Here is a 12,369-nt window from a genome sequence, read left to right on the forward strand (position 1 = left end):
TCCACCCACCCAACCAACCATCCACCTGTCTATCCAACCATCCATCCACCCAACCAACCATCCACCCATCCATCTATCCATCCATCCATCATCCATCCATCCATCCATCCATCTATCCATCCATCTATCCATCTATCCAGCCATCCACCCAACCAAACCATCCACCTGTCCATCCAACCAACCATCCACCCATCCATCCATCCATCCAACCATCCACCCAACCAAACCATCCACCTGTCCATCCAACCAACCATCCACCCATCCATCCATCCATCCATCCATCCATCCATCCATCCATCCATCCATCCATCCACCCAACCAACCATCCACCTCACCGATAAGACTGCGACTGCCCCCCTGACGGAACATTACAACGGTATTGGTTTAGAACCCGAAAAACTGTCATCGTCCAAAATACTTCTGGAGCTTTTTTTTCACCCATCCACGTCCCCTTCACGTTCCTCCGGTGACGCTTTACAGACATAAATACGCCTTTTGCCCCGCCCCTCCCAGACCCCACACAAAATACAAAAGCACAGCACAGCCACCTCCACCACAACACTACAATAACATGTTCGGTTGTAATGCTGGGGGGGGCCATCCAGCAGACATGACCTCCACCAACTTCCTCATTCCATTTGTACATAGCATGGTATTTTGTGGGGGGGGGGGGGGGGGGCATTGGACACGCCAGAGGTAAGAAGCACTCTCCTTCTGCATGTCTGCTGGAGCGGCTACCGCCACCATCTGATCTGACACCCCCACCAGCCCAAGAGAGGTGTCGTTGGTGTGAGTGAGTCGTGCGGTCGGAGACAATCAGACGACAGGTGCCTTTGTTCCTTTTGTAAATCATAAACAAACATTTTTACAAAAATAAAATGTTTTATGGTGATCAGTCCAATTGGTCTCTTCCGCTCAGCAAGGCCTGTTTTTTTTCTCCAAGGGGGTCAGAACCAGCAGGCCCGCTTCCCCAGAACTGACTACATCGGCTCAATGGTCCGCAGAGTAGGCAAACGATCAACCCCCCCCAATCCATCTTCTCTCTCTCAGGGCTTTTTCCTTCTTTGTGTTTTTCTTGCTGTAGTTTGATGTCCGTCTGTTTCCATAGTTGCTCTCCCCGATTCCTGGTATCTTTGTCTGCATCTCTTATTTACTAGCAAAAACAGAGAACAAACAATCGGTAAATGTTGATGTACAGAACATGGTGGGAAAAAGATTACACTGATTCCCGTTACAGATATGAGGTTCCATATTCTAGAACCTTTTTGCATGCTACAAACCACAGTAACGTACAGTGAGGTTCATGGCTGGTGCTAACTACTTTGGGTTATTTTTATCTTAACAGCAATAATTCAGTTTGGTTAAAAAATATTTTCACATACTCCTTGGAACCGGTTTTTTTTTCTATGAACTACAAAACATTTTGTGTTCTTACCTTTTATGTACGTACATGTAGCCTTTCCTTCCCCGGGAAAAGGTTTAATACTTTGTTGTAAAAGTCCGATCACCTTCTGGTGAGCTCGGGTATCATCTAGCTAGGCACTCAAAATCAATCAATCACCTTCCATCTATCCATCCAACCATCCACCCACCCACCCATCCAACCAACCATCCACTCAACCAACCACCCAACCAACCAACCAACCATCCATCCATCCATCCATCCATCCATCATCCATCCAACCATCCATCCATCCATCCATCCATCCATCCATCCATCCATCCAACCATCCATCCATCCATCCATCCAACCAACCAACCATCCACCCACCCACCCACCCATCCAACCAGCCATCCATCCACCCATCCATCCATCCATCCATCCATCCATCCATCCATCCAACCAACCATCCACCCAACCAACCAACCACCCACCCATCCATCCATCCATCCATCCATCCATCATGCATCCAACCAGCCATCCATCCATCCATCCATCCAGCCAGCCATCTATCCAAACCATCCAACCAACTAACAATCCACCCACCCACCCACCCATCCATCCAAACCATCCACTCATACAGCCATCCAACCATCCATCCATCCATCCATCCATCCATCCATCCATCCATCCATCCATCCATCCATCCATCCATCCATTCATCCATCCATCCAAACATCCACCCATCCATCCATCCAAACATCCACCCATCCACCCATCCATCCAAACCATCCATCCATCCACCCATCCATCCACCCATCCACCCATCCACCCATCCATCCATCCATCCATCCATCCATCCATCCATACATCCAAACCATCCATCCATCCATCCATCCATCCATCCATCCACCCACATAAACATACAGATGCATTTAATTTTATCAGAAAGAAAAATGTTGGGTTTTCTTTGGTTTCAGAAACCATTGCAATTATTTTGATTGCGGGGAAAGTTTGGAAATAACACTATGAATCTGTTTGCCGTCGAGGTTTGGTGTGAAAGTAATAAAACCATTTGGAAAAGTTGGGCGGGGCCTGACGAAAAAAATATACTGCAGCTTCAAGCGATTGGGTGACAAATAGCCAAACAGACGATGGAGGAGATGACAATAGTGCACGGCGAGGTGAGCTCGGATCTCACTGGAAATCCAGCAGCGCTTTGTAGTTGCTCAGCCCCGCCCCCCCCATGCATGACCGGCAGTGAGACAGGACCCGTGGAGCTGTGCCAGCGTGTCGCCAATCACGGCCGATAACCGCCTCCTCTTGTCTCAGCTTAACAGTCTCGCACCCTCCGAGGCTCGCTTCATCGCCGGCGATGCTGCAGAGAAGAGGCCCCAGAGGGGGGAAAAAGGAAGCGGGGAGCAGCAAAGGCTGGAGGGCAAGGGTGGCGCTCCAAACCCACCGCTGGGGCTCAGGTATACTAGAACGTTTGCAGATGCCTGATCAAGGATGAGCGTTGAAGCAATGTGACAAAACGTGTCATCCAAACTTAATGACTTCAGAAGTCTGTGCAGATCCACCAAAAATCCCAGCGGGTTTCCCGTGTGCTTCTGCACACATGCTTGGATCTGACTGAGGTGTGTGGGAACTTTCGTAAAGAGTCCGCATAGAACGACGGAGACGAAGAACCTGAGAGGTGAGACCATTGAAGAAGAAGCGACAACCTGAGGTGTCTCTGGTAAGAAAAGGGATATTTTTATTTCCACAGTTGACAGCATATAAACATCGTGGATACAACCTTAGTACCTGATGGTTCGGCCAATAGAATAAAATCATTAAAAGTACTGATAGGTCATTTAGAAAAATTGGACAAGGCAGTCCCAGTGGGAATTACGTGTGAATGCTGAAGTGTTTAAAATGTGGAATTATGGGAAAGTGGTAATGCGGGGGATGTGGACCACTGAAAATTCATACACCAGAAGCACTGGAGGCAAGGTAGGTGATGCGTCTTGCCCAAGGGTGCAACAATGGTAATGGTTTTATTTCATTTGAACATGCATCAGATTACAATTGAATGCATCCCATAATCAGTTCACAGTTCCACATGTCCAAAAGGAGTAGGAAGAAGCAAAGCTTATTAAATCCTACCCCTCCATCTGGTACTTTTACAATCAGTAACTGTTACATTTGTTCACTTCCTGCTTTCCATAATATAGTTTAAGTTTTTTTTAAATTTTAAATTTTAAATTTTAAATTTTAAATTTTAAATTTTAAATTTTAAATTTTAAATTTTTAATTTTTAATTTTTAATTTTTAATTTTTAATTTTTAATTTTTAATTTTTAATTTTTAATTTTTAATTTTTAATTTTTAATTTTGTTCACTTCCTGCTTTCCTAATGTAATTTAATTTTTTTACTTTATTTTTTTAATTTTAATTTTAATTTTAATTTTAATTTTAATTTTAATTTTAATTTTAATTTTAATTTTAATTTTAATTTTAATTTTAATTTTAATTTTAATTTTAATTTTAATTTTAATTTTAATTTTTTATTTCATAATTTTTTTGTCCCGTACCGAAATACGAGGTGATATGAGCATCCAATGCCATAATGGGTACCATAGTAAGTGTCACTATAGTGATATATATAGCACATCATGACTGGTTCAAGACTCTTCATCCTTGCATTTAGCAAACATCAACTGTTTGTATTTTTTCTTGAATTGGCTCATCGTTGTGCATTGTTTGAGGTCCTTACTCAATCCATTCCATAGTTTGATTCCACATACTGAAATGCTATGGCTTTTTAACGTAGTCCTAGCATAGAAGTGTTTCAAATGTACTTCTTCCCTGAGATCATATTTCTCCTCTCTTGTAGAGAAGTATTGGATGACATTCCTGGGATGGAGGAATCAGGGATCAAACCCTTTCTATTTCTGGACGACCTGCTCTACCTCCTGAACCACAGATCGCTAGCCTGAACATCCCGAATAGAATGCATCACAAATGTGACGGTAGTAGGAATTTTCAGGATCAAAATAATTTAGGCTTGGAAAAAAGTGGGATTTTGGGAAGTCAGTCAAGAATGGTCTGAATGTTTTGAATCAGTGAGATGGGAATCTAATTATGGAAAGACGATGTGGGGAGAATTAGAACTTTGGGCGTGTGGCGGTATCGGTGGTGTGCTTAAGGTTTAGATGTTGGAATGCTGACCATGCGGACCTTTGCACTCATTCCATTTATTTTCAATGCTAATGTTAGCACAGGAAACGTGGAATCTTTGGGTGCACGTCAATACTTTGCCACGGTATCCTGAGGGAGCGCGGCATTGGAGCGCTGAGGTACAGAATAACAAGTGCAATGCTCTTCAACGTTCTCACATGATCATTATGATCTCATTATCTTTTCACATTGACCATGAAGCCACAGTATGAAAACATGGAGACCACAAATAACCAACATGTTTATGAAGTTTAGGCCGTGTCGTTCATCTGTACTTACTTTTACTTTGCTTCTCTTTGAAATTGCTGCGAGTCCGAGAGCAAGACTTTATGAAAAATATGTTGCTTTTTTTAAATGAGCTCCCATGTGGATCCTTCCTGCTCTGTTCAGAATTCTTTGGTCCCCCCCACAAATCCCACAGAGGGAAGTCTTTGTGTTCCACATCACAAGAAGGTTCACCAAATTGATGACAAAAGGTGCGAGAAACAGTGAAAACACATTTTATTTATACGTTTAAGGGCATGATACAACTGATTTCAAAGGTCACCTTTCAAGAGGTGGCGCTTAGGAAGGGGGGGGGCAACACTTTTACTGTACGTCGAGTACCTCAGTAGCGATGACTAACGCCAACCAAAGTGACGCACGCCTCGGTTGTCTCTTTGGGCAAGAAGCATTCATACACCTCAATGGCATTATCACTTTTAATGCATATGAATAATTCATTCTACGGCAGTCTGGACATATAATACACACATAGTATACAAAACACGGGTCCCATTCATAATGACAATCGTTAGTCATTATTAATCATGATTAATCATCAATTAGGGCCGCATTAAAAAGAAATCTGAATTTTGAGAATAAAGTTGTACATTTTCAAAAATAATAAGTCATAATACTACCCAAGATCAAAAGTCACATGCAGTGAGTCCCCATTTTCATAGCCGTCTCAAGCAGTGCCTGTGTTAAAATAATCTGAAATGTAAAAAAAATAAAAATAAAGTCATAAATGTATGAGAAAAAACTTTATGACGGGCATTGGCTGAGACAGCTATGAAGACGGGGGGCGTGCGTGACCGCTGGGCTTGGACCTGTGACGAGTTCGGGGGGTAAGGAAGGCGGAGCTAAGAAAGGCTATACATGCTAATCGAAATGCTAAATGTGCAACTGCTCTATTTTGCTGCCACGTTATAAATAAAAGCTTGCCTTGAAGCAAGAGTTAAGTTTCCTTCCTTCCTGGAGAGCTATGCTCTATTTCTCTCTCATATGGAATATTACCACGTTATTCTCCTTCATGTACCTCTTTATTCTTGGAATAGTACTTCTTCTCCTCCAAAAGACAACAACTGACGACTTTATTCTGGTAAATCTATGACTTTATTCTCGATCGCTCTCAGATTTCTTTCAACATGGCCTAATATGTAAATAACAATAATACATATTTGTAAAAAATAAAATGACAGAATCATATCAACCAAAAACATACATAATAACCCCCCACAAGACGCTAAAGAGAAGATAATTATACAATGAATACTTATGGATAGTGGATTATATTTACAAATGACCTATTTTAAATAGTAGAAAAGAATCTTAGTCAATAGGCGGTAAAGTGCATGAAACAGCCATGGAAAAAATTATAAATAAATATAAAATAATAAAATAATAAAATAATAAAATAATAAAATAATAAAATAATAAAATAATAAAATAATAAAATAATAAAATAATAAAATAATAAAATAATAAAATAATAAAATAATAAAATAATAATAAAATCATGTTATTCATGTGCATGGACAAAAGGTGACCACCATCCGCTCTATGGAATCTTAAGTAACGTAAATCGTCTCATTGGGAGGGTGCCCGTGACTTAGCTACGTATCGACAGGTTAGTTGTTGTGGTCGTTTCCTGTTGCCATTGCCACTTTTGCATCATCATCAGCGTGTACGGTGACACCCCCTTAGAATATATATTCAAAATTTTCCACAGCGTGCAGAATACTACATTGACAAGTTGAATTTGAAGAACGGTGGTCTCAATGTGTTATGCAGTCATCCCTGGTTTATGAAAGGGTTTGACTTAAGAAAGGGTTTGAACCTGAGTGGGGAAGGATGACAAAATCAGAAGCCAAAAAAAGTACCACTTCCACACATAACGGGAGGTAAGTCTTTTTCACTGTGTGAAGGTAATGCCTGATGTCACGAGACCAGAACACTGACGATGTCCTTCAAGTCAACCATAAAAGTACAATCATTGATGAATTACTGTTTGTCTTTGAGTATTTTGAAAAGCGCTATACAAATAAAATGTAATAATATTATTATTATTATTTATGCGAATGTACAATGTGCTTATATATGCATATTTGTGGAGTAATAACAGGCTGTAGTCAAGAAGAAAGCGGTGATTGTGTGATTTAAAAATATCACGTGAGGGACTGTAGTACAAAGTCTGAAGATGAAAGAAAAGTAGTGTATTGGAAACTGGAATTTTGGGAATGTTTGCATGGATGTGACGATGCTGACACAGCGATCAGTAGATTTGTTTTTTGGCGTCTACAGTAGCACGATTTGCACTTGCCGCAACAACCAGGCACAGGCGTGGCTTGACCACAGGCTGATGTTAAGAGATGCTTTATTTGTGCTGGTGTTAAAGTACGGAAAAAGGGATTTCTTCAATCCCTACTGGACGTTTGGGAAGCAGCACAGGGAGAACAGCCCAAAGACGGCCATAGAGTGAATTTGCGCCTGTTTGTGTGAGTCTAGCCCGTCTGGTATATCTTCAAATGAGATCAGTGCTTATTGACTGAACTCTCTTATCTCTAATCTGCAGTGAAAATTGCCTGGGTTACTGCCGCTCTTTATACCCCCTTCTCTTCCTGCGCTACTGACTCCTGTCTTTACGATCCCATCCGAGGCGGCGAGCACATAAGCACAGATGCTATTTACTGGTGAAAGACATCCTAGGTGTGTCTTATGGTCTCTATGAGCTTCCTAAAGCGAGTACAAGCCAATAAACTCTACCGATGCCAACATTTTTGGCCAGCGTCATTCATCTTTTCTACCAATGCGGGATGCCAATCAAGGGCATCTTAGTTGGATTCTAGTTGCTTATATGTTATTATATATATATTACTACTATGTTATATATATTATATAGATATTACTACTATATTATATTATATATGTTATATTTTAGTAGTTCCTTATATGTTTTGGCTAAGAATGACTTATTCATGGCTGCACGGCGGTCGAGTGGTTAGCATGCAGACCTCACAGCTAGGAGACCAGGGTTCAATTCCACCCTCCACTCCATCTAATAATACTACTACTACTACTACTAATAATAACATCTAAATAATACTGCTACTACTACTACTACTACTAATAATAATAATAACCATATTATCATTATTGTTGTTATTGTTATTATTGTTATTATTATTAGTAGTAGTAATAAAAAAACTATTATTGTAACAATCATATAATAACAATTATTATAATTATTATTATCATTAATAATAATAATATAGTTAATTAATAATAATAATAATAATAATAACATCTAATAATACTGCTACTACTACTACTACTACTAATAACTATATTATTATTATTGTTGCTATTGTTATTATTATTATTAATAATAATAACAATAACAATAATAATAACAATTATTATTATTATCATTAATAATAATAATAATAATAATAATAATAATAATAATAATAATAATAATAATAATAATAATAATAATAATAATAATAATAATAATAATAATAATAATAATAATAATAATAAATTGTCCATAGGTATGAATGTGAGTGTGAATGGTTGTTTGTCTATTTGTGCCCTGTGATTGGCTGGCCACCAGTCCAGGGTGTACACTGCCTCTCGCCCGAAGACAGCTGGGATAGGCTCCAGCACGCCACGGGACCCTCGTGAGGATAAGCGATAGAAAATGAATTAATTACTTATTCATTCATATATTTTGGAAAAAACGTGATAGAATGAAGCCATGAAAACTCGAAGCGCAATGTGGCGACTGCAAATAATAGGGATTACGGTGAGTTAGCGTGTGCAAAAGTGGATGCGTATTAGTTGATACTACACCGTGTTGTTATGGGATACATGGTACGGATTAAAAATAACAACTTCAATAATAAACACATTTTGAGCTTTTCAAATGAGTCATTTTGAATGAATAACGAATGAACTTTGTTTTTTCATAACAACATCTACAGGGCATCTTCTTTCTTCGACCACAATTAGGCCACTCGTACACAGACTGGACATAGTAACGAATATATACTGTACATACTGGGTAGCAGGGCTGTCCAAACACCCAACAAGTGTTTTCCTATTGATATTTGGTATAGCAACTCGTGTACCGTAGATATGCTAGATATGCTAGATATACATTATATTTATCTTATTTCATCTCAGCTTTGTCAGCTTGGACGAAAAACCCTCACTGATTGCTGTTTTGTCAAAATATTTTCAACTTTCTTATTTAAAACTAACATATAATTTATTCTCATGAATGAGAGTACAACTTTATTCTCTTCCAATTTGAACTTGAATCTTTTCATTCCATTTCTTTCTTGTTTGTTTTTAAATGTAACTTTATTCGCACAATGTAAATTCCGGTGTTGTTGCAAAACGTTGGTTCGGGGTTAGCAAAGTTGCATTTGTTAGCTGATGGACTTTGTTGGTAGTGAATTTTCCAAAATACCTGTTTAAATGATCAAGTATACGAGATGAGAGAATAACCACGTATTAGCTGAACCAATGTACTACAAGCGGCGGGGTTGAAAGTAGCGACTAACACCCATTTAAACTCGATTCAATTTGTCAGAATCTTACCACTTGACGTCTTTTGCAGTCCCACATTTGGACATTTGGGACACCCCTGCTCTACGACGAATTGGCTACCCGGCGTTGGTTGACTGAGGAGACGCATGATGACATCCCTCGCTTCGTCGACCATGTGAAAATTCGGTATTCCACCGTACCCAAATCATCATTCCATAGGAAAAAAATGACGAATACTTTATGACGCCTGGCTTTTGTTCAATACTGCCACCTGCTGTTGGAATGACATTCAACTCCCATCCGATTGGCTCATGTTGACGTTCTATATACTTTGTGTGTACTCATGCATGTACTTGAAGGTACTTGTACAAACCACACACGTTGGAATGTGATGGAAAGAAAACTGCAACCTGTGCAGACATCTTGAATCCATAGTCCCGCCCTGGTTTTTCCCCAATGGGGGGGGGGGGGGGGGGGGTGTGGGAGGACGATAATGTGTTTTTCCCTTTAAAGCGGTTCAGCAGTAATACGATATCTCCTGACTCTGGCACTGCGCCAACAATCAATTGGCTCGCTAGCCATTTCCCAGCGGCTTTCTGTACACATCACTTCCTGCTGCATTCAGATGCGGTAATAGATCACTCTATTCCTCTCGCCGCGCCCTCGCCTCGCCTCTCTTATGCATCACTTGACGCTAAGCATTTTGTCGCCTTCTTTGGGCTGAATAATTGGAAGTCCTATTATATAGCGAGTCAGACGCCGAGCTCGGCCAAATGCTGCTGTGGTTCATCTAATTCATGTAAATCCCATCTGGAGGTTTGTTACTCCTGCTTGCATCCAAGGGGAACGGGTTGGAGGAATGAAGTGCAATTAAAGCATCCAAAGGATGGAGTTCCTTTGACCGGTCAACAAGTTGAGAGACTCGTACCTTCTTACCGACTTCCACATATCAACACACATCAGTGACATGAGCTCCGCAATGGAAGCATCGCATGTTTATCGTTCCTGGAGAAGATGATGCTGTTTTTGCTGTTTTCTAAGGGATTTCATTTGCCGGGACTTTTATTTGTGTTTGTTTTGCTGGGGGAAGGAAAGGGGGCGTGGCTCCCTCCTTTCTAGTAGGGAGTGAAGCGACTGCACCCTCCTCTGTAAAGGCTAGCCTGCAACATCAAAGATGAAAAAAAAAAAAGCTCCAATCAGTACCCAGTGTGCAACTCTTGCTTTGTATTTCTAGATGATTGGATATCACAGTCTTTTTTTTTTTTTTTTTTTTAAAGAAAAGATTCCTCCCTTTTTCCTCCTCGCCTGACTACTTCCTGGCAACCTCATTTTCTACCCAGAAGGCATGGTGATGCTTTCAATGTCCGAAAATGGGCCTTATGCAGCTTTGTGCTGCACAAAGGAAGCCCCCTTCCTTGACTGAAAGTAAGTCATCTTAGAAATGAAAAGTTGAAATTATGACAGGAAAAAAATCTCAATTATGATTACAGAAAGTCAAAAATGAGGGGAAATGAAATAATTATGATGTAAGAAAGTCCTAATTAAATTATGAGACAAGAAAATCAATGATGTGAGAGTCAAAATTAAGAGATTCCATAAGTTGAAATTTTGACATAATTATGAGATGAGCTAAAAAGTCCAAATTCTGAACTAAGATGATTAAAAAGTCCTAATTATGTGATGATGACGTGACATATTTCTCATAATTCCAACTTTTTATCTCGTAGGTATGACTTACCATTGGCAGATTTCCTTTCTCAGTAGCAGAAACGGGCTTCCAAAGCAATCAATACCAAACAAAACAACCCCTCCACCCCAAAATGGAAGGATGCGGGGTTCCGTTTTCACACATTTTGTACATTTGTGCTAAAACCAACCCAATGTAGGTCACCATTAGACTGTCGCTAATTCATATTAATTATTATTAATATCTCATACATTAAAATATATATTCACATAATCTACTTTTCCTGAGTTTTGCTTTTCAAAGCTAATTTGAGGTAATTTTCCCTGCGTAGCATATTAGTTATTAGCTATTATTATGTCGCAGGGGTGCTGGAGCCTATCCCAGCTGTCTTCGGGCGAGAGGCGGGGTACACCCTGGACTGGTGGCCAGCCAATCACAGGGCACATATAGACAAACAACCATTCACACTCATTCATACCTAACAACTCGGCCTATTATTACTATTATTATTATTATTATTATTATTATTATTATTCTTTTTTTACCGCTTTTCCTCACAAGGGTCGCGGGGGTGCTGGAGCCTATCCCAGCTGTCTTTGGGCGAGAGACGGGGTACACCCTGGACTGGTGGCCAGCCAATCACAGGGCACATATAGACAAACAACCATTCACACTCATTCATACCTAACAACTCGGCCTATTATTACTATTATTATTATTATTATTATTATTATTATTATTATCATTCTTTTTTTACCGCTTTTCCTCACAAGGGTCGCGGGGGTGCTGGAGCCTATCCCAGCTGTCTTTGGGAGAGAGACGGGGTACACCCTGGACTGGTGGCCAGCCAATCACAGGGCACATATAGACAAACAACCATTCACACTCACATTCATACCTAATGACTCGGCCTATTATTATTATTATAATTATTATTATTATTGTTATTATTATTATTGTTATTTCTATAATTGTTATTTCTATTATTATTATTATTATTATTATTACTACTACTACTACTACTATTACTATTATTATTATTATTATTATTATTATTATTATTATTATTATTATTAGCTATGATTGGTATGGAGCATGGAGCGATCAAACAGCATTCTGGCTGGTCTAAGTTTGCCCCCTGCAGCAGGGAAGGGTGTCCAAAGTGCGGCCCGTGGCTGTATGTGTACCGGCCCCCAGGACATTGTAAAAAGCTACTCATTACTGCGTCTTTGTTATACATTTTATATCTATTTCAAGGGGGT

The 12,369-nt window shown here is 39.7% G+C and overlaps 1 protein-coding gene across 10 annotated transcripts in view; it reads right to left on the minus strand.

The window, feature by feature from the left end:
* Positions 1–289: 289 nt before the first annotated feature.
* The window catches only part of rbfox3a (RNA binding fox-1 homolog 3a), a 335,564-nt gene continuing 323,484 nt past the window's right edge, over positions 290–12,369 (minus strand). For 9 of the 10 annotated variants that reach the window (XM_078788894.1, XM_078788896.1, XM_078788900.1 and 6 more), the window contains one exon: positions 10,133–10,580. In XM_078788894.1, the coding sequence (XP_078645020.1) occupies positions 10,536–10,580 (45 nt within the window). In that variant the 3' untranslated portion in view covers positions 10,133–10,535. Of the gene's footprint in view, positions 1,154–10,132; positions 10,581–12,369 lie in introns of those variants that run through there. The other variant, XM_078788898.1, reaches the window with a different exon arrangement.

This window comes from Doryrhamphus excisus, linkage group LG2 (assembly GCF_037039965.1).
Source record: "Doryrhamphus excisus strain RoL-2023G ecotype Guam linkage group LG2, RoL_Dexc_Guam_v1.1, whole genome shotgun sequence".
In the NCBI taxonomy this organism is placed as follows: domain Eukaryota; kingdom Metazoa; phylum Chordata; class Actinopteri; order Syngnathiformes; family Syngnathidae; genus Doryrhamphus; species Doryrhamphus excisus.